Source organism: Fistularia commersonii, chromosome 5 (genome assembly GCF_037954325.1).
Source record: "Fistularia commersonii isolate RoL2024-O1a breed Wild chromosome 5, RoL_Fcom_v1.0, whole genome shotgun sequence".
Classification (NCBI taxonomy): Eukaryota; Metazoa; Chordata; class Actinopteri; order Syngnathiformes; family Fistulariidae; genus Fistularia; species Fistularia commersonii.
In genome coordinates, this window is record NC_141288.1 from 5429685 (window position 1) to 5454756 (window position 25072).

At 43.0% G+C, this 25072-nt stretch overlaps 2 protein-coding genes and 2 non-coding genes across 5 annotated transcripts in view; 3 read left to right on the forward strand and 1 right to left on the reverse strand.

Annotated features, from left to right (window-relative positions):
* Positions 1 to 20651, forward strand: part of lamb1b (laminin, beta 1b) — a 33167-nt gene extending 12516 nt beyond the window's left edge. For both annotated transcript variants that reach the window (XM_086146587.1, XM_086146588.1), the window contains exons 8-33: positions 1707 to 1827; positions 2341 to 2529; positions 3150 to 3326; positions 4032 to 4144; positions 4232 to 4311; positions 5309 to 5444; positions 5530 to 5688; positions 6907 to 7040; positions 7117 to 7237; positions 8402 to 8588; positions 8696 to 8839; positions 8941 to 9172; positions 9279 to 9442; positions 9632 to 9856; positions 10429 to 10646; positions 11128 to 11224; positions 13078 to 13447; positions 13528 to 13712; positions 14637 to 14878; positions 14964 to 15170; positions 15272 to 15416; positions 15888 to 16095; positions 17114 to 17255; positions 18338 to 18514; positions 19817 to 19976; positions 20096 to 20651. In XM_086146587.1, the coding sequence (XP_086002713.1) occupies positions 1707 to 1827; positions 2341 to 2529; positions 3150 to 3326; positions 4032 to 4144; positions 4232 to 4311; positions 5309 to 5444; positions 5530 to 5688; positions 6907 to 7040; positions 7117 to 7237; positions 8402 to 8588; positions 8696 to 8839; positions 8941 to 9172; positions 9279 to 9442; positions 9632 to 9856; positions 10429 to 10646; positions 11128 to 11224; positions 13078 to 13447; positions 13528 to 13712; positions 14637 to 14878; positions 14964 to 15170; positions 15272 to 15416; positions 15888 to 16095; positions 17114 to 17255; positions 18338 to 18514; positions 19817 to 19976; positions 20096 to 20232 (4470 nt within the window). In that variant the 3' untranslated portion in view covers positions 20233 to 20651. The remainder of the gene's footprint in view (positions 1 to 1706; positions 1828 to 2340; positions 2530 to 3149; positions 3327 to 4031; positions 4145 to 4231; positions 4312 to 5308; positions 5445 to 5529; positions 5689 to 6906; positions 7041 to 7116; positions 7238 to 8401; positions 8589 to 8695; positions 8840 to 8940; positions 9173 to 9278; positions 9443 to 9631; positions 9857 to 10428; positions 10647 to 11127; positions 11225 to 13077; positions 13448 to 13527; positions 13713 to 14636; positions 14879 to 14963; positions 15171 to 15271; positions 15417 to 15887; positions 16096 to 17113; positions 17256 to 18337; positions 18515 to 19816; positions 19977 to 20095) is intronic.
* Positions 1186 to 1258, forward strand: trnak-cuu (transfer RNA lysine (anticodon CUU)). Its single transcript has one exon. It is a non-coding gene; the product is annotated as a tRNA-Lys (tRNA).
* Positions 3361 to 3433, forward strand: trnak-cuu (transfer RNA lysine (anticodon CUU)). Its single transcript has one exon. It is a non-coding gene; the product is annotated as a tRNA-Lys (tRNA).
* On the reverse strand, positions 20572 to 24394 carry eri1 (exoribonuclease 1). Its single transcript, XM_086146597.1, has 7 exons — positions 23991 to 24394; positions 23286 to 23467; positions 22740 to 22956; positions 22574 to 22657; positions 22374 to 22483; positions 22166 to 22280; positions 20572 to 21955 (listed from the first exon to the last, which is right to left on the reverse strand). The coding sequence occupies exons 1-7, from the start codon at positions 24063 to 24065 to the stop codon at positions 21716 to 21718; spliced, it is 1023 nt and encodes a 340-aa protein (XP_086002723.1). The 5' UTR covers positions 24066 to 24394; the 3' UTR covers positions 20572 to 21715.
* Positions 24395 to 25072: the final 678 nt, after the last annotated feature.

Consider the following 25072-nt stretch of genomic DNA (forward strand, 5'->3'; position numbering starts at 1 on the left):
GCCGTGGGCTAATTTGCATCCGTTGTCCCCCAGCTGCGCTCACAAACACACTCTCATTCATCCTGACCTATCGTACATGTTTTTAGTGGGTAGGGGGAACCGGAGTACCCGGAGGAAACCTACGCAGACACGGGAAGAACGTGCAATCTCAGTTTCCCTCCTAAGTGGCGCAGGCGGTAGAGCAATCGGCTTCGGAACTTAACATTCCTGCTTCGATATTCGGCTTGTTGTTAAGCTCGACACTGAAACCCCTGGAGCCGGTGAACGGCAGCCTCCTGCTTATGGTTCATCAATAGCAAGGAATGGATAAATTAAGGCTGAATTATTATTGGGGAGATTGTTGGTGTTTGGTTTCAACAACCGGGTTATATTTAGCCCTCATATTATGTTAAGGGTCAATTTGACCCATTGGGTCAATGGGTAAAATGGGTCAAATTGACCCTTAACATAATATGAGGGTTAAATTATTAGTCAACTAGAGGAGTACTTGAGGCACATTACTGGTGTACTTCTTTCGAAGTACCGCTGTCAAAGGGCTTAAAACAAGGACCACTGGGCATGACATGTACACTACAACATGTACACTAAGAAATCACCATTGTTAAAACTGCCTACATGGCAGGGAAATATGTCATATTTTCCACTTTGGGGTCTCACCCTTCGACCTTGTAAGAGCTGAGATTGGCATCCCCCAGTTTGGGGATCAGACTCAAAAGTAACCGCGCCGAGATTAAGAGTGTCATACTGTATCGACATCATACTGTGATTTATATTTTACAATTCGGACCAACCCCCATTACTTTCATTGATAAAAGCGCCAATTAATTTGCGTGAATGTCGTGTTTTCTGCGACACAGTCGTTTAAAATGATAGCCAGAGATCAAAAATTGACCAATACTTTTTTTTTTTTGGAGGCGAACTTTATCCCGCAGATTGCAACAGCGCCATTTCAAAAAAAGTCTTGTTTTCCTACACCACGGAAATATTCATGACCTCGCAGATGGGAGGGATAAAGTTACACAAGTATTCTTGCAAATCTGGACACACTGTGTTTGTGCTTTCATTTCTTGGAGGTGAATCATCCTCTTAAAACAGAGGATATGAAGGCCGAACCTCGATTGGAGAGTTTAAGACTTAACATGGTGTGTGTACCGAGATAACGGGTGGTTTTTTTTATATTATCGAGCCCGGCTAGCTCAGTCGGTAGAGCATGAGACTCTTAATCTCAGGGTCGTGGGTTCGAGCCCCACGTTGGGCGCAGACTCATTTTAATCTGGGGATAAAGGAACTTTAATTTCTTTTTCAAGTTATTTGATTGCACAAGTCAATATTATAGTGTCGCCACATTAAAAATACAGCTGGACGAATGAAGATTCTTGTGATAAACATCTTGAGGTCGATTAGTCTAGCCTAGCACAAAGATATAAACAGCGTCACTGGCAATTCTGCACCTACTTTCTGCAGAGATTAAACTGACACGTTTTGTTAGAGTCAGAACATTGTAGGATCATTTTTTAGATATAGATAATCCTGTTTGAGCTGTTTATCCCTTGTTTCGCTCAATTTCCCCGCCAAACCATTAGAGTCTGCAAATAATCTTATCTTTCCTGGCAAAATTGTTTCTGTGGTTAATATTAAAAAGAACAGTATCCACTGATTTGTTTATGTATGTATGTGTGTGTGTGTGTGTGTGTGTGTGTGTGCAGGTCCATGGTCGCTGTGTGTGTAATCACAACACGGAGGGGCTGAACTGTGAGCGTTGTCAAGATTTTTACCATGACCAACCTTGGAGGCCAGCGGAGGGACGAAACACGCATGCTTGCAAGAGTAAGACTTTTGATGATGAGGTCATTGAACATGATCTAGAAATCACTGTAAATAAATTAAAAACCTCTAGGAAATGTATGAGAAATTACCTAAAAATGAGATCAAAATGATAGAAAAGAAACTACGAGGAAAAAGCGAAAAAAAATAAAAGCGTTTTGCCGTGATAAATATCAGAAGGAGATTACTTGGAAATAATGTTAAATTTAACTAGAAAGAAGAAAGACAAATAATTCTGGGGAGAAAAAAAAAAAAGCAAGAAATGCTTAAAGGCAGCGAGAAATTTCTGGAATATTTGCTAAGAATTTACTGTGAAGTAAAATAAAAATAAAACGGGAAAAATAACTTTGAAAGTTGGGTAAAATGGACCAGAAATGACCAGAAATTACCTAAAATACTGACCCACCGACCCGAGGGTCTAATCTAATGGTCCTGCTTCAAAAGGAAAGGCATTTTTAAAGGAAACACGCAGACTGACTGCCGCTCCCTCCCCCGTCTTTTTTTTTTTTTTCCCAGAGTGCGAGTGCAATCAGCACGCCGCCTCCTGCCACTTCGACATGGCCGTCTACCTCACCACCGCAAACACGAGCGGCGGCGTTTGCGACGGTTGCCTGCACAACACGGTCGGCCGCCAGTGCGAGCAGTGCGCCCCCTTCTACTACCAGCATCCGAACCGAGACCTGAGGGACCCGAACATCTGCGAACGTACGTCAACCCCCGCCTGACCTCTGACCTCCCGCCGACCCCCCCCCCGGTCCTCTTGACCTAAGAAGCCCACTGTGAAGCACGCCGGATTGTGTTTTTTTTACCCTCCGGGGGTGTAACACCTGGAGCCGCTCTCACAGCAGAAAGTAGCACGAGTGTAATTAGCTGCTAAGTGATAGGTAGACCTGGAAATAGTGCCGTAAAATAAAGTCCGCCGCCAGCAACCCCCCCCCTTTACTCTTCTCGGACTCCTCTTTTCAATTATACCCCTCCGCCGAAGCTCCGTTATGTCATCTGCCCTCCTCGAACCCAGCCTGTGGCGGCACAAGCTAGATTCTCTCTATATCAAACACAGGAAGTATGTTTAGACAGAAACCAGGAGTGTAATGAGACGTTCTCGGTCCGAAACGAATGATTACGGGATTCCCGGGCCCGATCTTTCCGATCTTTTCGCTTTAGTTGCCTACCTGCACAACCCTGTTCTGCCACCAGGGAAGAGAAGGATTGTTTTCTAAGAATTCTGTATTATCAGGTTTTCCCAGCAGGATGTTTTGACAGTGAAAGTGTCCAAGAAAAAGATATGTGATTTTTTTTTTTTCGTTTGTTTTGCCTCTCCTCAGCATGCAACTGTGACCCTGAGGGGTCTCTGCAGGGGGGGATGTGCGACTCAAAGACTGACGTGATAGCCGGGCTGATCTCGGGTCAGTGTCGATGCAAGGCTAACGTGGAGGGAGAACGCTGCGACCACTGCAGACAAGGACACTACGGACTTGGACAAGGCCCAGATGGCTGCTTGGGTATCCAATTTTAATTTTGGGGGTTGGTTTACGAGCCCGGCTAGCTCAGTCGGTAGAGCATGAGACTCTTAATCTCAGGGTCGTGGGTTCGAGCCCCACGTTGGGCGATGGTTTTTGTGTTGGGAGAATCAAGACAGATTAAACACGGAGTATTCTGCTAATTCAAAAACATAATATATAACATCTAGAAAACACAGGGGCGATTGGGTCTGTTAGCCTAGCATAAACATGGAGAAAGCAGGGATTACTTCCTACCACTTGTCGAAATAAATACCTGATAAAACTCTTGCAGGCAGTGTTTTTTTCTAGCTTTAACCAAGTCAAAGCTAGCTGCTTTCAGACACTTTGCTCCAAAATTGGACTTGACTGCTAGCTTAGCATAGCATAAACATAGAGAAGCACCTCCAATTGGGTTTTGGGTATTCAGAAGTTATAAAACAAGTTTTAGCCAAGTCAGTGCTAGTCGATTTCATACACTTTGCTAAATAAATCAATCCAAATTTAACATTTAAAGCTAATATGACCTTGTGTGAAACATATGAGAAAAGTGAGAATTCAACAAACCCCCTTTGTTTCGGTGATACCAGTAAAATGACCGGGACTTATTGAAATAAAAATGAAAAGGAAGCAAGTAAATATACAAACCTTTGTTTCAGACAGCGGGTCAGGGTTGAAGCTTCGTTGTGTCACTGTTTGTTTTGGCAGCTTGCACCTGTAACCCGCTGGGGACGCTTCCCGGGGGAAACTCCTGCGACCCCCAGACAGGAAGCTGCTTCTGCAAACGTCTGGTAGAGGGACACCACTGCGATCAGTGTCTGGTACGTCCAACACGTGCTCGCTAGAAAATTCTTCAAGAGTCAGCTTGTGTGTTTTCTCATGGACCAACACACATCTTCCGTCTATAGCCGGAGCACTGGGGCTTGTCCAATGATATGGATGGCTGCAGACCATGTGACTGCGACCTGGGCGGGGCCATTGATAATAAGTATGTCCTACGTGTTTTAATCTAAGGAGACAGTGAGAAGCTTTTTCCACACAATTTATACATTTCAACAATAATCGATCAATTATTATCTGAGTACTTTTAAGGGTTAAGGTCATGAAGCTGAGCACATAGAGTTTTTCTAAACCACAAATATTTGCCCTGTATTGAAAAAAAAACAATATTAAGCTGAATAAAATATCAGGTTTGGTCTTTGAATTACAGTAATATCAATTCAATAATGTTAATCTGACGAAAACAACACAATAAAATATTGAATTTCAGAAGCGACGTAGATTACAGTTGCCTGAATGTCTTTTTTTTGAGGATAATAATTTAAAGTTTAAAATCCTGTAAATAATAATAAGAATAAGAATAAGAATAAGAATAACTTTATTTATCCTGAAGGAAATTGTTGTGCCAGAGTTTCAAGTAAAACATAACAATAATAAATAATCGTAGAAAATTTTATAAACAGAGAAAAAAAAGGGGGGAGAATACCAATTACAAATAAAACTATAAAGTGTCTAAGTAGCAAGTCAAGTTATAAAGTGTCTTAAGGTCTTAAGTACCAGGTGAAAGATAAGGAGTGCACAAGTGTATGAAAAAATATAGCACATGTAGCTGTTATGAAATGAAATATTGCACAGTTATGAATATATATACAGATAAATTATTACAATTTAAAGTAAGTGGATGAGTTTTTTTTTTATATGGTTTTAAGATTTTGAGATTTTGAGATTCCCTGTGGCTGAAGGGAGAGGAATTAATTCAATGTGTATGTGCAGTGTCACAGGTATAAGCCCTGGGCTTGTTAATGGATTTAGAATAGAGTATTTTGAATTATTTACATTTGTACTCACCATATTAAAGGATTTAAAAAGCAGCCCGATAAATATTCAAGTCAAATTCAGGTTCCAAGATGAATGTAATAGCCAAACATGGCGTGTGTGTGTGTGTGTGTGTGTGTGTGTGCGTTTGTGTGTGTGTGTGTCCATAGGTGCGACCCTGAGTCCGGCCAGTGTTCGTGCAGGGACCACATGTTTGGACGCCGCTGCAACCAGGTGGAGTCTGGCTTCTACTTCATCGCTCTGGACCACTACACCTACGAGGCAGAGGACGCCAACCACGGGCCGGTTAGTCAGGGGATCTACTTGTGATGCTAGTTGTCCGTCCCATCGGCTGACTCGAGCTTTCCGCACCCGCCCCTCTCTGTGTCAGGGTGTGACGGTGGTGGAGAGGCCTTTTCCCCAGGATCGTAGCCCGACCTGGACCGGGATGGGTTTCGTAAATGTTCCAGAAGGCGCCTACTTAGAGTTCAACGTCAACAACATCCCCGAGTCAATGGACTACGACATCCTGATCCGCTATGAGCCACAGGTGATCCAAACACAGACCGTGTTTACATCTTGAACATCTTCCTGAATCCATAATTTTATAGAAAAATAACACGGATGATAGTTTCATGTGGTCTTGTATGAGGAAGTCTGAAGAGACAAAGAAGTATGTTAGACTAGCTCAGGGGTCGGCAACCCTTAACACCCAAAGAGCCATTTGGATCCGGTTTCCTCGGAAAAGAAAACACGGGGAGCCGCAATTACTTTTTGACGTCTAAAATAAAGGTACCACTGTATATATTGCTTTTTATTACCTTTACACTTTGTATAAACAAGTGTGTAGTGTGTTGCTTCTGAAATTCACAAAGTATTACGGAGAAAATTAAATTTTATTCATGTAATGAACTCATTTTGAGCTTTGGGCTTTCAGAGCGTGTAGCGAAGCCTTGACCTGAATTTTAAGAATAAATTGGGAAAAAAAATCACTGTTTCAGTAAACAATAAAAAAAAAAAATATTTGCAAAATATAAATATAAAATATAAAATATAAAATTTTACCTGGTTTATGGGACTTCTGCTCCTGAACTTCTGCGCACAGCATCTGCAAATCGCGACTTTACCGGCTGGCGGGTATACCGGCTTCCACGAGTGTGACCTTATTTTGAGCGGCGAAAAATAACAAATATAATTTTATTTAATATTTCAAGATCACAATAATCTTCCAACTTGGAACTAAAAGTAAAAAAAAAAAAGGAATTAACAGAAATGAAATACACTTCAATTAAATATTTATAATTTATTTTCCCAAGCCACTTGGAGTCGCAGTGTAAAGATGAAAGTGCAAAGATGCCGCGGGTTGCCGACCCCTGGACTAGCCGAAAGGTGCACGACCGGCGATGCTGTATGGTTTGGAGGCAGTGGCGCTGAGGAAAAGACAGGAAGCAGAGCTGGAGCTCCCGGAGATGAACATGTTGAGGTTCTCTTTTTGAGTAATGAGGATGGATAGGATCGGGAATGAGTCCACCGGAGGGACGTCACATGCTAGATGTTTTGGAGACCAGACTGAGACGGTTTGGTCATGTAAAGAGGAAGGATAGTGAATATGTTGGCCAGGCATGGAGCTTAGAGGAAAACCAAAGGGAAAATTTACTGATGTAGTGAAAGAGGTTCTAGAGAAGACGATACGGAGGATAGATTCGGCGTGGCGACCCCTGAAGTGTGATCTTGACCTGGTGTGTTTACCTGTTGGTGCGTGTCATAGTTGCCGGAGCAGTGGGAACAGGTCAACGTCCGAGTGCATCGCCCCGTCTTCAACGCCCCCGACCGTTCGAGTCCCTGCAGCAACTCCATCCAGAGCAGAGACGATCAGTCCATCTCGCTGCCGCCCGGCTCCAGGTGACGCCCCGCCTCTCCCGGAGCGTTGTCTTCTCACGAACGAAAACACACACACTCACTTCCTGTTACATTTCAGGCATGTGCTGCTGCAGCAACCGGTGTGTTTTGAGAAGGGACTGAACTACACCGTCCACCTCAGCCTCCCGCTCTACTCTTCCGTCAGCGACGTCCAGAGGCCTTACACGCTCATCGACTCGGTGCGTTCAGTTAAATATTATTAGGTTAATACAGTGGAATCTTGACTTACTAGTGCGTCAACTTATAACTCTGAGATACAAGCTGTTGCTAAGTCGATTTTTTTCTTTGCTTTTTGATACGAGCTGAGATCCGAGTTATGAGCATGAGCATTTGAGGACTGGCATTCACTCCTTTGTTTAATTAAGTTTCGTGATAAAGTATAAAACAGTGGGCAAGTTACATTTCTGCAATACATAGTAGCATTAACTGTGTAGAGAAAAAGTTAAGTGACAGAATCGAACTGACCAAAGGCGTCTTTCCTCCCTAGCAATAATCCCTATTGAGACACAGAGACTTTTTAAAACTAAAAGAAGATAAAGAGGACTTTTGCATAAAGAGGGCTAGATTAATAACATTTACAATTCAATTAATGTGGAAATGTAATTTAATATACAAGTAAATTGAGTTCTGAATTCACTCAGAAGAAATTAAACTTGTGAGTCTAGGTAATACTGCCTATACAAAGATATGTTAATGTATATATTATGCTTTGTTTGTTTGTTGAAAAAGCTTGGGGCACTGTTTTGCATTATTTCAAATTATCTTCAAATGAATACTTACTAATTAGAAAAAATCCACAAAGGTTTGTTTTCATTGTATTATTTTTTGAATATATCAGATCAAGACTGAATAAGCATTAATACGCCCTCTACTTCCAAACATTTATTTCTGAGTGTATTTGTTAGCTTCCCTCCACTTTCACAGACAATAAGACGCTAACTTCCTTAGCATGAAGGCTAAACTCTTCACGTCATAATTTATTTTAGATTGTAAAAACAAATTTAAAAAAAGGAAGGCGTGTGCTGTAGCATGTCGCTACCAACTCCTGAATTACAGGGTGGCATCACAAGTAGCTGGTTGAAATAGACTGTTGCTCCTCTGTCATATTTCTAATTATTTGCATATTAAAATAAGATAAGATTAATTAAAACAGACATGGGATTGGAAACTGATTCGGCACTGAAGGAAAGAGGGTCCTGGGAGAAAATATTTGGGAAGTAATCATAATGACAAAATAAAACCCCCAGCAACAGGAAGGACTAAAATAACCTAATGCTGGATTTTTTTTGTGTTTTTATTATGGTTTTCTGTTACCCCCCCCGACCTCTTACTCTTGCATGAAGCTGGTGCTGATGCCGAGGGTCAGGGAGCTGGACATCTTCCATGGGACCCACGGTGACGGAGCGTGGGATACGTTCCAGCGCTACCGGTGTCTGGAGAACAGCCAGAGCGTGGTCAAGAGTCCCATGACGGACATATGCGACGACTACATCTTCAGTGTCTCCGCCCTGCTGCACAAAGGAGCCATGGGTATGTGGTGATGTGACCCTTCACACAAAGAAATGCCATATGTATAAAAACATCCCAGAACATTAATATTACAAATTCAAGCTCTGTTTTTTTTTTTCATTTCCCAGCCTGCCAGTGTGACCCTCAGGGGTCGCTTAGCGCAGTGTGTGACCCCAGTGGCGGTCAATGTCGCTGTCGACCCAACGTGGCGGGAAGGAATTGCGACCACTGCGCCCCCGGCACCTACCAGTTTGGCCCCTCCGGCTGCAGAGGTTGATACCCTGAGCGATTTCCATCTGTCCGCCGTTTCTTATTCTCAGTCCGTTTGGGTAAAGTAACAATGTACCCCCCTCTTATCCCCCCCTACATGTAGCTTGTGAGTGCCATCCCTTTGGTGCCGTCGGCGGCTTCTGCCACGAGGCCACCGGCCAATGCCAGTGTGTCCCCGGCGCCGTCGGGCGCCAGTGCTCCCACTGCCTGCCGGGTTTCTGGGGCTTCCCCTTCTGTAAGCCTTGCCAGTGTAACGGCCACACCGAGACCTGCCACCCCCAGACCGGCGATTGTCAGGGCTGCAGGGACTTCACCACAGGGCGCCATTGCGAGCGGTGCGTAACCCAGACCACGGAGAATCACCGAAATGTAACCAAAGCTCTGGAAGTTTCACTGGAGAAGAAAGAGAGATTCACAACTGAGCCTTTCTTTCGCGCCTAGGTGTCTGGATGGTTACCATGGTGACCCGGAGCTAGGCACGGGCGACCACTGTCGCCCATGCATGTGCCCCGACGGCCCTCGCAGCGCACGCCACTTCTCCGACAGCTGTTACCTCCTGCCTAACTCAAACCAGCTGGTGTGTGTGTGCAGCCCTGGCTACAAAGGTACACCAACACACACACACACACACACACACGAGTGTCACAATCATTAACTCCCAACAGATTTGTTTTTATATAAGCAGCCCTGAAGCTTTTTTGTCACAGATCAGATTACAACCGCTCTGCAATTAACCCTCTCGTTTTAAACATCCGAAACCGATGACGTTCTTTCATCTGCCGCTTCCCCCGCAGGCGCCAGGTGTGACGAGTGCTCCCCTGGTTACTTTGGGAATCCCCTTGTTCCCGGCGGCCGTTGTCTGCCCTGCCAGTGCAACAACAACATCAACATGAACGACCCGCAGTCCTGCGACGTTCGCTCCGGCGCCTGCCTCAAATGCCTGTATAACTCCGAGGGTTACGCCTGTCAGCACTGCAAGAAGGGTTTCTACGGCAACGCTGCCACACAGAGCTGCAGGAGTGAGTACGGTTATGTGATATTTGGAAAAGCCCACGCCGGTATCATTTTCAGTTGTCTCGCTTTGCTTACCGACAAACACCCCCCCTTTGATCAGTTTCAGATTGTCTTTCGCCGTCGTGCTTAAAATATTTTTGAAAATGGGATCAAATTTACCCGATGTAAAAATGCAATTATGTACCATTGCTATCCAAGATAGCTATGATTTGCGACATTAGAGAATTACAAGCTGTGGTTGTTAAACATGTGCGTACAAGGCATGGAAAAAAAAACAATTTGAGATCAGAAAACATTGGGAAAAATTGCCTTATTTTGTGAATGGTTGGTCGTCTCCATATGTGGCCTTGCAGACTGGTCCATGTTGAAGCCCAATGGCTACAGCATCCAACCCTGCATGAAGGATATGCAGTAGATATTGAATGATGAATGAATAAGTAAAATACAAGACGTACATATATCATTGAAACAGGCATTTTCCAAAATTTGAGTTGTCAGTGTCAGACAGCAGGGATTGAAGCAGCTATAATCTTTTTGAACCTGAACGTAGCATTGATCGACATGCCGTTGTGTGCAGAGTGCATGTGTTACCCAGTGGGGACGGCACCTCAGGCCTGCTCCTCCCCTGCTGAATGTCAGTGTGACCAGCACACCGGCCACTGCCCCTGCCTGCCCAATGTGGTGGGTCAAAACTGCGACCTCTGCGCCGATGATACCTGGAACATCGCCAGTGGGAAGGGCTGCCAGCGATGCGACTGCGACCCCGATCACTCCTTCGGATCCTCCTGCGACGAGGTGGGTCGGCGAGCCAACATCTTGTCGGCGCGCAGCTGTCGTGATCTATAGCCGAGCCGCATCATAAAATCATTTCCTCACGACGTGGGAACGAACCTAATCCGACTAAAAAAAAAACATTTTTTCTCACTGAGAGCAGTCGCTGTGACGGGCGCAGCGAATCACCAGACATTGTTTATGTAAAGTTATTGATATACGAACTCCAGCTGTTTTAGTCAAACCTACTTGAGAATGCAAAGAAAGAAGAGAATAGACACGTTTGTTTCTGTGATTACTGGCCACGCTCCATCAGAGGAAGGAAGTCTCAGAATAAGCCGAGGAACAGCAGGGCTGCGGAGGCCTCTGAGCGTTTCATCTAAACATAAAGGCCCATTGTGACCTGTGAGAGAAAGAAAAAGCGACAAAACACATGAATTCCAGGTCTCGTAAGGGGCTAAATCTTGCCGTTTATACGTACCGGTTATGTTATCGTCCTCCTCAGGTCAACGGACAGTGTCTGTGCAAACCGGGCTTCGGCGGCCGGACGTGCCGTGAGTGCAAAGAGCTTTTCTGGGGGGATCCCAAGGTCAAATGTCACGGTATGTAATCATCAAACCGCCATTACCGATAAACAACCCATCATTCCACAGCAATGGTATTTCACGCACTAAAATATCAGGGGCTTCATTGTCACTTTACTGAAATCTTTTAAGATATTTTTTGTGTTTTGAGCTTCTACTGTATTTCGTATTTTTCCGGTTTGAGCGGCGAATGACTTGTCTCGTAAGCGGATCCGTTTTGTCAGTGAACAGATTTACACGATCGTTTAAAAAAAAAAAAATAGAAAGAGAAAACAAATTACTCTCGGCTGCAGAAACCGGTCAGAGACAATGCCTGTTTTCGTCATCCGGGTTCCATCTGGAGAAAATCCCCCCCCTACAGTAGCTGGCTGGAGGAGAGGGAGAAAGATAGGGGGATGATAGAGGGAGGAGGGGCTGGGAATGACCTTGTGTTCCCTCCTCATGAGAACCAGATGTTCTCCGCAACTCCCAGGCATCCCAGTTTACCCAGGAATCCTAAATAATTCCCGCCGTATTCCCTGACGGTCTCTAAAACGGCGGCGCCAGCTGGAAGTTTCTTCCTCCCTGCAACAGCTGATGTCACAGATTCCGGGGGAAATGCGGATGCCTCGCTTAAAAAAAAAAAAAACGTGTGTGGGAGCGGAGTTTTGTGTACGGCTGGATCTCGCGGCCGGACATCGAGGTTAAAATATTTGTCTTTGCGCGGTGTAATTCGCCGGGCCGGACCCAGAGTTTGCAGGAATCCCTGTGTGTGAAATCCAAGACTGGTGTAATATTTCTCTGTGACATAAACACAGGCGTTCAGCTGTGTAATAAATCATGCAAATAAAGCAGAAACATGGACGGCAAAAACCTGCATTCCTTCGCTGTGACTCACAGTGATCCTCTTCTTCCTCTTCCCCTCCTGGGAGGGAGGCACCGCCACTCCAGGGGGGTTAACATGACCCTGGAGGTTGTAGCCTTGTCAATATCCATGTGCGATAAGGTATGAAAAAAAGACAGGATTAAGGGTTTGACCTGCTTAGAAAAGCAGAACAAGGACCCCTCCTGTGGCTTTTAGGATATTATCCCACACAGGACGTCGTGGTATTTCTCCAGCACAAGGCTAATTCATTAGCAGGCTAATTAGCCGGCTGATAAGCTAACCTAGCAGTCCCCAAATCTTTTTCACAACACAGACAGGTTCCGTGTAAATGTTGTTTCTGGGGTTGTGGATAAACATTATTAAATAAAATGATACAACCGCCATGAGAACGAATATAACTTTATATGTAACATATATAAAGTGCATACAAAAACTCACCATAATGCTGAGTCAGTTGGAGCCCTGACCTGTTATCGTTAGCTAACTCGTTTTAGCTAGCTGGTGAGCCTAATTATCACCTGACCGAGGCAAGCGTCTTGACTTGCGAAGAGGCGTGGATGTATATAATTGAGAAAGAATCCTATCATTTTTCAAAATTAAACACTGCTTAAAATGATTACCAATGGAAAAAAAAAAAAAATCCATAGACCAGTACTAGTTTAGGACCCGATGGTTGGATACTGCTGAGCTAACAGTCAGCTAACAATCAGCTGCGGAAAAGATAAACCGGTTCATTATTACAAATAAAAATATGAAGTACCCAACTATAAAAAAGAAGAAGCTAGTACTGATTTATGAAGTAAATAATCTTCCAAGCGTTATTGCTACATCACTGTAGCACACCGGCTGACTAGCTACTACTTGTGCCTGTCATAACACCCAACGTTTATGAACGAATCTGAGATTTGGAATGCCAGATCCAACTGGTAAAATTTGACCTTTGCCGTCCGGCATGTAGAACTTTATTGTTTGACATTGTTTAATATAGTTTTTACTGTGTCCGCAGCTTGTGACTGTGACCCTCGGGGAATAGCCAGCGAACAGTGTCATCGTACCACGGGACACTGTGTCTGCGTGGAGGGCGCGTCCGGCCCTCGGTGCGACAAATGCGGCCGGGGTTATCAGGGCGAGTTCCCGGACTGCGAGCCTTGCCATCAGTGCTTCGCCGTCTGGGACACTGTTGTCGGCGAGTTGACCAACCAGACGCGCCGTCTGGAAGACCAGGTGAATGAGCTGAAGAACACTGGGGTGACGGCGCCGTATAAGGAATTAATCAGCAGCCTGGACAAGAACGCAAAGGCAGTCAAAGAAATAATCGAGAGCGACCCAGCAGCAGCGATGCTGGAGGAGATACAGGACTTGATGCATGAAATTACGTACGTAATCACTCCTGTTAAATCCACGTAAAATGCGCAACGTCGTCTAAATTCAATCCCTGTGTCCCTCCCCCCCCCAGCGGCGTGATGTCCTTTGTGAACGGAAAGCTGAACATAACTGTGGAGAACTTGAACCTTTTCAACCGCAACGCCAACGCCACCGAAGTCAACTTGGCAGCTCTGACGGACGACGCCAACCGGCTTGATCAGAGCATCCAGGACCTGAAGCAACAGGTTCACAACATCAAGAACGCCAACATTCAAGGTGAGGAATGAGAGATTAACATTGAGCATTACGATCGTGTAAACAAGGGCGTTATCAGCATATGGCGCGGCGTCTACACGTTTACGATTTTCAGATTTTGCTAAAATGCGTGTATTGATGTAATAAAGACGCCATTTAGCAAACATGCTAATGATTCTTGTGTAAATGTGATCATATAAAACAGGGGTCTCAAACTCAAATAAGGCCTAATTTGATGTCGAGGGGGCTGGACCAGTAAAATCATTACCTAGAGCACCAAGTCCAAAGTTTTCCTTTGTTTTAGTGTAGAGGAGGTAAACAGGTAAATTCTAAAAATCTTGATATGTAATGAACTGTTCCTATGAACAAAAAAAACATATACGTACATTAACATTAAAAATTATTATTAAAAAAAAAGATGAAGTTAAATTCTAAAATATGGTTGAGCTAAAAGAGAAAATCTTGTCACTGTGGGAAAATTTGCAACTAGAATTTATAAGAAAATTGATTGGTAGCATGTATAAGAGGAGGTATAGTGTTTACAAGGCTAATGGTGGCTATTCTGGTTATTAAATCATTTTTTTTTAATTTTGCCCGTTTTTTGTTTTTTTTTGCTATCGTTTTTGTGGATTTTATAGAAATAAAAGAAAAGATTAAAAAAATACATGATGAATTAATATTTAATCATTAATTGATGAAATTACACCCTAAAAATATTGTTGAGCTAAAAGAGAAAATCTTGACGTTTTTTCACCAGACGTTTTTTTCATCAAAGAATAATTTCGTCTTCAAATTTTGAAGCAAAAAATACATTGCAGGGCCGCACAAAATATTGTTCCGAGGGCCACGAGTCTGAGACCCCTGATATAAAATGAAAAATAAATCCCATTTTCAGATCAACCACAACCCACATGATGTGTTTTTGGTGTGTGTGTGCGTCCGCAGGTGCAATGGACACCATCACAGCAGCGCACGCCAAATCCATGGCGGGAGAGCTCCTTGCCAACGCCTCCACCAGCGACCCTGGCAGCATCGTGGAGCAGTCGGCTGCCGTACGGAAAGAGGCCGAGGACAAACTGAGCAGCGGGCAGAAGGATTTTGACCGCAAGAGTCAGCGAAACTCGCAGAAACTGGACAACCTCAACAACGAGCTCGACAAGTTCGACCTGCAACCTCTCAGCGAGAAGGTAAGATGGACTCGATTCGGTAGTTTATGTGTTCAAAAACCCGTGAGAGGATTTTCCCCCGACTCTTCTTCCTGTCCGACCGCAGACGTGCGGCGCCGCAGCCGAGGGCGAAGGCTGCTCCGGCTCTCCCTGCGGCGGGCTCGGCTGCACCGGCGAGGACGGGGCCCCCCGCTGCGGAGGCGAGGGATGCGATGGCTTCGTCACCGTCGCCAAGACCGCCCTCAAATCCGCCAAGGATTTGGATCGGGAAATCCTGGAGGCGATGCAGGAGGTGGACAAGCTCTCCAGGATGGTGAGGAGGAAAAGTAAAAAAAAAAAAAGACGACATTTTGAAACGGGTTGTAACGTCGGATGGGTTAAATCGAGCGATACGTCGGTGTCGTTTGTGAGCAGGTGTGGGAGGCGAGCACTCGCGCAAACGAAGCCAAGGCCAACGCCATGGAGGTTCTGCTCAAGTCCAACCAGAGCAAAGAGCGAGTCGACCAGAGTAACGAACAGCTACGAAACCTAATCAAAGAGATACGGGACCTGCTCACCAGTGAGTGTGTCGTAACGTGATTAAGAAAATAAATCAAACACATTGGGGAGATTTCAAGCTCGGATGTTTATGCATTAAATCTGAGCTTATTGTATTGATGCAAACTATTTCTTGTACAAAATGTTAAAAAATGAGAGTACTATAATTTTCGGAGTAGATTATGGTTCTTATTTCACCATAAAAATATTTCAGTATGTGATTTGCCTTTTATGAAACCTCTTTTTTTGGTGACATTAAAATATACAGCAAATGTAAAGAAATTGATTTTATCAGTAATTCTTAACAAACGTAAATCATTCAGAATATTAAAAAAAAAAAATTTACAATTAAGTAATTGTACCCTGAGTGCAGGACAAGGGTATAGATAATGAATGCATGGATTAAAAATGTAATTATGTACAATGAAGCTAATCTTGTAGCATTTGCAGTTTCGGTTGAAAACTTTTTTTTTATTTTTACCCCATTCTTAAGACGAGAAGGCAGACGTATCTGTGATCGAGGCGGTGTCCAACGAAGTCCTGGCTCTGGAGATGCCGGTGTCAACCGAGAGGCTGCAGAATCTCACCCAGGAGATCTGGGAGAGGGTTGGCTCCCTGACCAGCGTCGAGTCCATTTTGAGTCAAAGCGCCGACGATATCAAGGCCGCAGAGGCGCTGCTCAAGGAAGCCGAGGCTGCCAGGTACACAATAAACACAATAAACTTTTACTTTTCCTTTTCTGAATTCCTCACAGGAGGGGTCCGGAGTCGGAAACATGTCCTACCTTTTTCTTCACGGAAATTCATAGAAATACAAAAACAATGTTGAGATAAACATATCGAGAGGTCGGTTTTCGAGGATCACATGGCAGAATATAAAAGATAATAAAAAGACAATGGAACTAAATCTTATCAGAAAGAGGGCAATGTGTTTCCCCATGTTATTATTTATAATTATTTTACACACACACACACACACACACACACACACACACACACACACACACACACACACACACACACACACACACACATATGTGTATATATATATATATATATATATCCCAGCCACCCAGGTTCTTATTTTGTGCCATTTTGGGGCATTTAAAAACTCAAATTTATATAAAAATATTATAAGCTTTGTTTTGTTGTGTTTCTGTATTCTGTGAATGAAACTGCTTAGTTGAAAAAAATATGACCCCAATTTTTGAATTTTAAAAAAATCCTCCGGAGGCAAAGCATTCAAGCGACTGAGCTGAAAAGGGCTTGTTTATTATATTATTTATAATATGTAAATATATATAATAAATAAATTTGTTCGTATACTATCATTATACTATTAAGACTTGAATAACAATAATATCTAATATCAGCTCAGTCAGAAAAAGGCGATGATCTTGTTCTTAAAAGGATTTTGCTGTTATTATGTGTGTTGGAATAATGCAAACATCTTTGCAAAACTTCTTCTTGCACTTTTAATATATTTAATTGAATTTTGAATCCTTTTTCTGCTGACTTAGTATTATTGGTTGTTTTTAGTTGTTATTTCCAATTTCCAAATTCCAAATCACGAAAAAATGAGCAAACTAAATAAGTTCTTCAAATATATCAAGTTATTCAGATTTTTAGCTTATTTTGATAGAGGCTTTAGAGAACTGATCTTTTCTGCGTCTCAGAGCGTGTACGCTTACCTTTTCATTCTTTTGGTCCTCCTTTTCAGTAAGGAGGCATCAGACATAAAGGGGAAAACTGATGCGATCAAGGCGGCGCTGGACGAGACTGAGCGCGCTCAGACTGTTGCCATGGACGCCATCCAGCTGGCCCAGAACAACACAAGGAGCACTCAGGACCTGCTGGTCTCGGTGAGGTGGACTCCTGACTCGCACAGTTTTTTTCCTGCTAATAGAAAAATGAACAACCAAATGAAAAAAAACAGCATTTTGCATGTATTTTTGATTAAAAAAACTGCTCTCCTTCATCTTAGGTCATTTCTGTCCAAATATTCCACATTTCCCCATGATTTTGAGAAAAAAAAGTAATTGTTTGAAGGATAATTTGACTTGGGAATGAGAAAATACTAAAGAACCTAATAGATAGAACAGATATCCCAAAAAGACAAATAATACATTTTAGAGAAAAATAACAGCTTTTGTAACAAACAAGACTGAAATGGGCACTTTTTGGTGTATTTAATCATGACACTACCTCATCCCTATGTGAAACACAGAAACATACTCAAAAAAAAAAAAACGGTACTTGCAATAAGTAAATTAGTACAACATAATAAATAAGAGAAAGAAGATAAAATTAAGGAAGGGGAGTAAAGTGGCAAAGTGTTAGCAGCCAGTTTGGGTTTGTATTGTGTGGGAGTTCAGGAGTCTGTTCGCCTGTGGGGAAAAACTGTTTGCAAGTTTCTTTGTTCTTGCTTTTAGTGTCCTGTGGCATCTACCTGATAGCAGACGTGTGAATAGGTTGTGTTGTGGGTGTGAAATATCCTTTGTTATGCAGTGGGACCTCCTGATGACCCTTGATATGTAAATGCCCCGGAGTGACGGGAAGGCTGTTCCGGTGATTTTCCGGGCCGTTTTTGTTTGCCCTCTGGACAGCCTTCCCGTCCCGTGCCGAGCGGCTTCCATGCCAAGAGGTGACGGGGGCTGGTGATGACACTCTCCATTATGCGTCTGTAAAAGATGGAGTGCGCTGCTCCTTCCTCCTCCTAGGATCCATAATCACCCCATTGGTCTTCTCTGTTTTTTAAGGAGAGATCACTATCCTGCCACTTCAGTCCTGTCCAATGTCCAATGTCCACTGTGGTGTCATCTTCAGACTTTATGATGCTGTTGTTGGTCTGGCATGCCACCCCAGTCATAAGTGGAGCAGAACATCAGCAGAACATAGTAGTATGTGTTTCTCACACATGTGCATGGGATGTTGGGTGGTGCAGGTGGAGTCGGAGACGGCCAAGTCTGAGCTAAAACTGGGCAAGACGACGGACCGCCTGCTGCAGCTGGAGAGAGAAGCCGGGCTGCTGAGACAGAACAACTTGGAAGTCACTCAGCTGGCGGAGAAGGCAGACTGGGTCACGGAAAAAGCAAGGATGACTGCTGACGAGGCTCAGCAGGTGGCAAACACACACACACACACACACACACACACACACACACACACACATATATTGGTGGGCCTACTGTCCTGAACATGGCGGATACAAGCTAACATCATTGACTGCGACCAGAATTCCTGCTAGGGTACAAAAAAGGAGCTAGCAATATAAAGTACTACACTTGCTACACTTTTATGATACAATATGATTTACTTTTTGTTTGGTGTATTAATCCCACCCCCCCATCAAAATATTAAAGTTAAAGATAAATAACGCAACAAGTGCTGTTCATTCTGCAACACTAATTAGCAAAATTAGCACCACTGCTAAATAACACTGTTTCCAAGTTGTTTTTGTTGTTAGCAGGCTATTGTCTCACTTCTGGAGTAGGTTACCCCAGGGGACACTTCCGCACTTTTTTTTGCATTTATTAATCAATATCGATATTTTATTAGAGCAATTGATATTCAAATGAGTAGCATGTGCAGGTCTGTGCGATAAATCAGAAGTCCCATCACTAGTGTAAAGGGTTAGCCATAGCGTTAGCCACCACTGATTCAACGGTCAATTTCCACATCGTAGTTTAGCAGCAGAAATTAGTTTATGAAGCACCACCCTTTAGAAAGACAGAAATTAGATTACCTGTCGTTGTAGTGCTCATGAGCCGAGTCTGGAAACAGGGTCAAATTTTATTAGGTACGTGGAGACCACTATCCAGATGCAGACGCCATCTGTGTTAGCTTAACTTGATAGGAGCGTCATTAGTCAATGTTAGCTTCACTTAGCATGAGAAGCTAATAAGACTCCCACGCCAAAGGCAGCTGCAAGTGACCGTGGGCTATCATGGTTGTTTGACGACGTTCTCACAAGATTGTATCTGTATTAAGTGAAAGGTACTGTAAATTTAGTGTTTTACTTGTACTTTTTACCACGAAACACACAAAAGAAACCGGTGGAAGTACATGTAAAAAGCTATGTTGTACAGGATGTAGTAGCTATAAAACAATCCTCCCCTCCCAGTCGCTCAAGGAAAACCAAAAAAGTGCAAACGTGTGTCTCCTTAACTTCTTCTGTTGGAACACAAACAAATCCAAAGATCCAGCAGGAAATCTCAACAAAGCATCAGCGCAAGGGCGATCAGACGAAACCTTAAGCTCAGAAAGAGGCCGTTTCAGCGGTAGAAAGAAGTGAATAAATCGTGCCTTTTAAGTGGAAAGATTGTGCTCTCGGGTAAATAAGAACAGGAAATAGCTTCACACATCTCAGCGGGGTGACTAAATGAAAACTTGTGCATGTGTGTGTGTGTCCGTGCATGCGCAGGAACTTGAGATGGAGGTGAAAGACAAACTGGTGGAGGTGGAGGACCTGATGGAGGATAAAGGGGAGACGGTGCTGCAGGCAAGGCGGAGGGCGGATGTGCTGCAGCAGGAGGCCAAAGAGCTGCTGGAGCAAAGCAGCGGCAAGCTGACGAGACTCCAAGGTAAATTTGTTTTTCATTTAAACTTTCACCAAGGAAGTTCGTGATGTTTTAAAGTGAACCAAAACTGGTCACGTTATTTTTTTTAAGTCAACACTTCCTCTTCCCCTGCGTCCCCTCAGAGTTGGAGCGCTCATACGAGGACAACCAGCACGTCCTGGAGGCCAAAGCGGCCGAACTGGCCGAGCTGGAGGTGATGGTGCGCAGCTTGCTGGACGAGATCAGCTACAAGGTGACACTGTACAGCACCTGTCTGTGACAGCACCCACCTGTGGCTGACTCTAACCCTGCACCCACTCCAAAAAAAGCATCAATAAGGATTCCATCAAGAGCCAAAATACGTTTGAACTCGTTGCTCACACATTGGACCCCTGATTAAGTCTTTTTTTTTTTCTATAACCAAAGTTAGAGCTGCCAAAGAGCTTTTTTTTTTTTTTACTTTCAATGGAAACCACTAAAAGCCAAAGTGACCTCAGTGCTTGAAATGTGTCCAGAATATAAAATTAAGAATTTTATAAGCTGCAAATGTACATTCAACTACATGACTGAACAAATTAGTTTTATATAATATACTTACAAGAAGCCCGATGAGAGGACGGGCCGTCCTGACCAAAACCTGTTTAATGGAAGTTTGTGCTGCAAATAGACGAATAATAAATTTTATACAACATAACAAAATGTCCTGTGTTTTTTGTGCACTGAAAATCTTTTTTGTTCAACATAAATGAACAGTATCAATTTCCCCAACCTTTTAATGACTCCTAAGTATCTTCCACTTTTTAATATAATTATATGTATAAGAAAAGACACTGAAAAGGTTAGGTTTTTTAAAACATTAATGGAAATCTTTGTAAAATCTTTGTACATATTTTGCTGCTAGCTTCGTAGGCAATTTCTTGTTTGTATCTTCCTGATTTATACTATTTCTTTTTTTGTCAAGTTAATTCTAAGGCATTTCAAATTTCTCTCAGTATTACGTGTCGAACAGGTCAATATTACAACTGTCTAGCTTCAGCAGACTTCATCGTCATCCACCAAGAGAAAGAGGCATCTGGCTTGTTTTTACTTTGTGTTCTGAGGAACATTTATTCCTGGTAAAATATATCGACCTCCATGAAATAAAAGGTCCTTTAAAAACGGTAAAACAACGCAAAAACACAGGCCTTAATCTAACAGTACGTAACAAATTACGTTTTGTTTTATGAGATTTGCGTGATTTCACACAGACACAATGTGTGTTGGCACTGAATCGCAATCTCGTTCCCAAATTGTCCACCTGCAGCTCTTCAAACACCAGCAGTACATTCTTATTACACTATTAGCATTAAGATGAGACTTGGGATTTTAGAGATAAACACTGAACTTACGTAAAGCTGGATAGTTTTTTTTATCATTGAATTATATTGTTGCCATAAAACTAATCATCTGTGGAGGTTTTAAGTGGATGATGTCAGCAGCTCCATAAGGCAAAGTGAGGAGGGTCCACACCACTGAAGCTGTGGAGGAAAACAGGAATGATTCGTCACACATCTGCTGGAAAAACACACTGAGTCACAGTGCACGGGGAGGGAAACCCTCACACCCGGTGGAAGGTCGAGCATGACGGCCCTGACAATCATCACCATCTACAAGTGCCTCAACCTTGGAACGAAAATGGACAACTTTTACAGTAACATGTTAAAAGTGCGTCGGTTGTCTCTCTTGGTGAGGGTGAAGAAAAAAGTGGCGGATGTTCCGTATAGTTAACGGCTGCGGGGCTTGTGAGGCGGGGGGGCCGCTTCGATGGGAGCAGAGCTGGGGACGGCGACCAGCTGGCCAGCGTGGATGCGCTCGTTGACGCGCAGCTGACAGCCGTCCTGGAGCATGCGGAGGGCGATCCGGGCGATGTTGCGCGAGTCGTCCAGGCCAGAATGAGGACGGCCTTCGTACTTCAAGCCCAGCTTCTCCAGCATCGTGCTCAGCTTGGTCTGCGTGCGCGGGACCTAAAACACACACACACAGTTAATAAAGCATTGTGAATTGTTTTCAAGTTTGCGTGTGAATTTAACACCGCTTCAATTTGCCTTAAAACATGAAATACTGAGTTTATACTGTCTGCAGTGCAAGTCAACGTTAATTTGAAGAGTCGCCGATTCTCTTCTCCTCTACCTTTTGGTTTTACTGCTGCTTTTATCAGTATTTGAAAGGCAAACCTTGTAGAAGTTTCCGTAGGATTTTCGGATGTTTATCCACTTCTTTGCAAACGGGGGGTATCGGATGCGGCTCAAGCGACACTGGATGTTGAGGAACTTGCTCATGTCCCAGGCCCTGGAGAGGAAAACCAAAACATCCTACTGCTACTTCAAAGAGGTCACTGACATTTTACTGTGTGATACAACACTGTGAAGTGGAATATCATACCCGTCAGTCAACATAGTGTATTTATACTTGGTTCCCAGCTCCCTCTCCTGGAGCCAGGCTACAGCTCGCTGCAGTACGTCTGTGAAAGGGTCAGCTTCGTCCACCATCTTCTACTCCAACAAACAGAAGACACTTCATTGAGGTCAACAAGCATCAGTGCAGCAATGAAAGCACTTCCAGTCCAAGTTGAGTTCACTGACCTGTGTAATTCCTGTCAACTTCACACAGAAATCTGAGAGTTGTGGGTTGAGTTCTGGCTTAACGTATTCTTGAAAAGTGTCCACCTGCATTGGAAAAGGAGAGAATCAGGAAACTGTGTGGGTCACAGAGTGTCAGCCCCTGCTTCGACTTTGCGGACGGACTCACTATCTCCAAGGTGTGTGTGCTGATCAGAACCATTGGAAACTCGATGATTTCGTGCAGGAAGTCGGACGGGTTGTCCTCCTCGCAAGTGGCTTCAAAGTCCACCACGCAGATGTAGTCGTAGTAGGTGTCAGTGGGCCCACCTTCGGCGGCCGACTGCATCAGCTTCTGTTTCTTATAGTGGCTCTTCAGCCTCTTCTTCATCACGTCCTTCACGCCTCTTTAAAAACAAAGCGTCATGTTCATTGGCTGCTTTAAATCCCAAAGCTTTAAAATGTATCTCAGAGTATTTAAATCACATTAACTTGTCTAAAACTAAAATGAAAACCGATTCAAAACATTACAAAATCATTGGAAATATGAAATGCAATAAAGCTCTGAAAATCAGTTTTATAATACATGAGAAAGGAAATCTCTAGGCATAGATATGAAGAAAAAAAAGAATAGGAACAGAATAGAATAGAAAAATAACCAAGTATTTTTTCAAACTGAAAAACCTGAAGTATTTAGGGTCTGATGCAGAAGCTCAAGTTCCATCTACTGTTTCACCTGGTGTCCAGATTGAGCTCCGCCAACTTGATCCGTAGCTCATCCCTGGTCATGCGATTGATGTGTCCGTTTGCCAAAGCGATTTCTTTGTACACTGGATGACTGAAGTCGCCGCCGGACTGACAAGGAGACACCTGAGAGGCTGCTTCTCCATCGGGACATTTCCTGGTGCAGGGCTTCACCTGGGGGAGGAGGTGAAGACATAGATGAACCATAACATTCGCTGTTGCAAACCTTCCTCTATTTGGAGGTGCTGATTTCTTTTTTAGCTGTTGATCAACGCAAGTAACTATTACGTTGACATTCCCACAATTTTGAATTCCAGAGTCCTCTGACATGAATGATGTTTGATTAAGGGGTAATATTGTGAGTTCAGTAGTTGTATGATCACAATGACATGAGTTCTTTCGATACTATTGCATTAAATATTAGCTAAAAAAACACAAGAAAATTCACTCAGAAAAGCCTCAGCTGCTAAGAGTAATAACCTATTCAAATTTTACGTACTGGTTTTACTTATCTCAGAGAGCTACAGGTGTCTGTCGGTGCTTTTCGATTAGCGTTATATCAAGTTTTAGATAAATCACCTTCTTTAAATAGGTTATAACAGTTTGATGTTAAACCTACTAGTTTAGTGTTTACCGGACCTCAAAAAACAAAGCATATCGCTTGGGACCGTAAAGCTAGCAAAGTGCTAGCACCTACCTCTTCGTCCTCGCCATTGTTTGACATCTTCACATTAATGTCCTTCCCGTGAATATTCTCTTTCAGCTCATCCATTTAAGGTGTGAATTCAAAACTTGGCTCTAACGTTTAAATTAACTAAAGAAATAACGGGTGTTAATCATTAAGCTAACGTTGCTTTTCCCTTGATCTTGTTAGCTTCGCTAGCTAGCATTAACTAACAACTATAAAACCAAAACAGCGAGTTATTTTCTGCCTCAGAGCCAAAACTATAAGCAAATGAAATCACCGATTCAATGTCAGAAATGTACATAAAGTCGTACAAATGCGCGCTATAGACAATGAGGTTGTTTCCCCGCCATATACCACAAAGCCAGGTTGAAATAAATGAAAGTTATTTTTTTGAAGGATGACAGTTGGACCGATTTCCGGTTTCGCGCTAAAACTACAGTGAGGCTCACGAGCGCCCCCACGTGTCGTGGATGAATCCGGAAGTGACTTTTTTGTTTGTTTTTTGCAAGGGGAATATAACATATATTTAACTTGGTGGTTCACAAGAAATCTCAGACATCAAACTGTATATTTTTTGGTTTTTGGATCTTTCAATAATTTTTAAGGATGTTTTATATAACTCAAAATCGTTTATAAAGAACGTAAAATTGGGGGAACACTTTTGCATTCTGTTTTTGTGAATGAAGAACTTGGCCAGGCCTAAAATATTATTGACACATAGTTCATCTCTTTTGTTGCTTAAAAGTAAACCAAATGTATTATTATAAATTAATATAAATGTATTATTCTTGAGAATCAAACTGGTGAGGATGGAAAATTGTCTTTAAGCCATTTTTGAGTTTTAGCCCAAAAGACCTGTACTTTTTTGGATGAGAAAAATATATGGTCAGTTGTTTCAATGTTGTCTTCACAAAAGGTACAAATATTATTGTCAATATTAAAGCGAACCCTCAATAATTCCTTAGATGGGTAGATGTCATTCATAATTTTGAAGTGGGTCTCTTTTACCTTGGGGGGTATGGGTAGAGTCAGATACATACGTAGTCCGCAGCCTGGCAATCGATTCCTTATCAAATTTATTTAAGATAGTA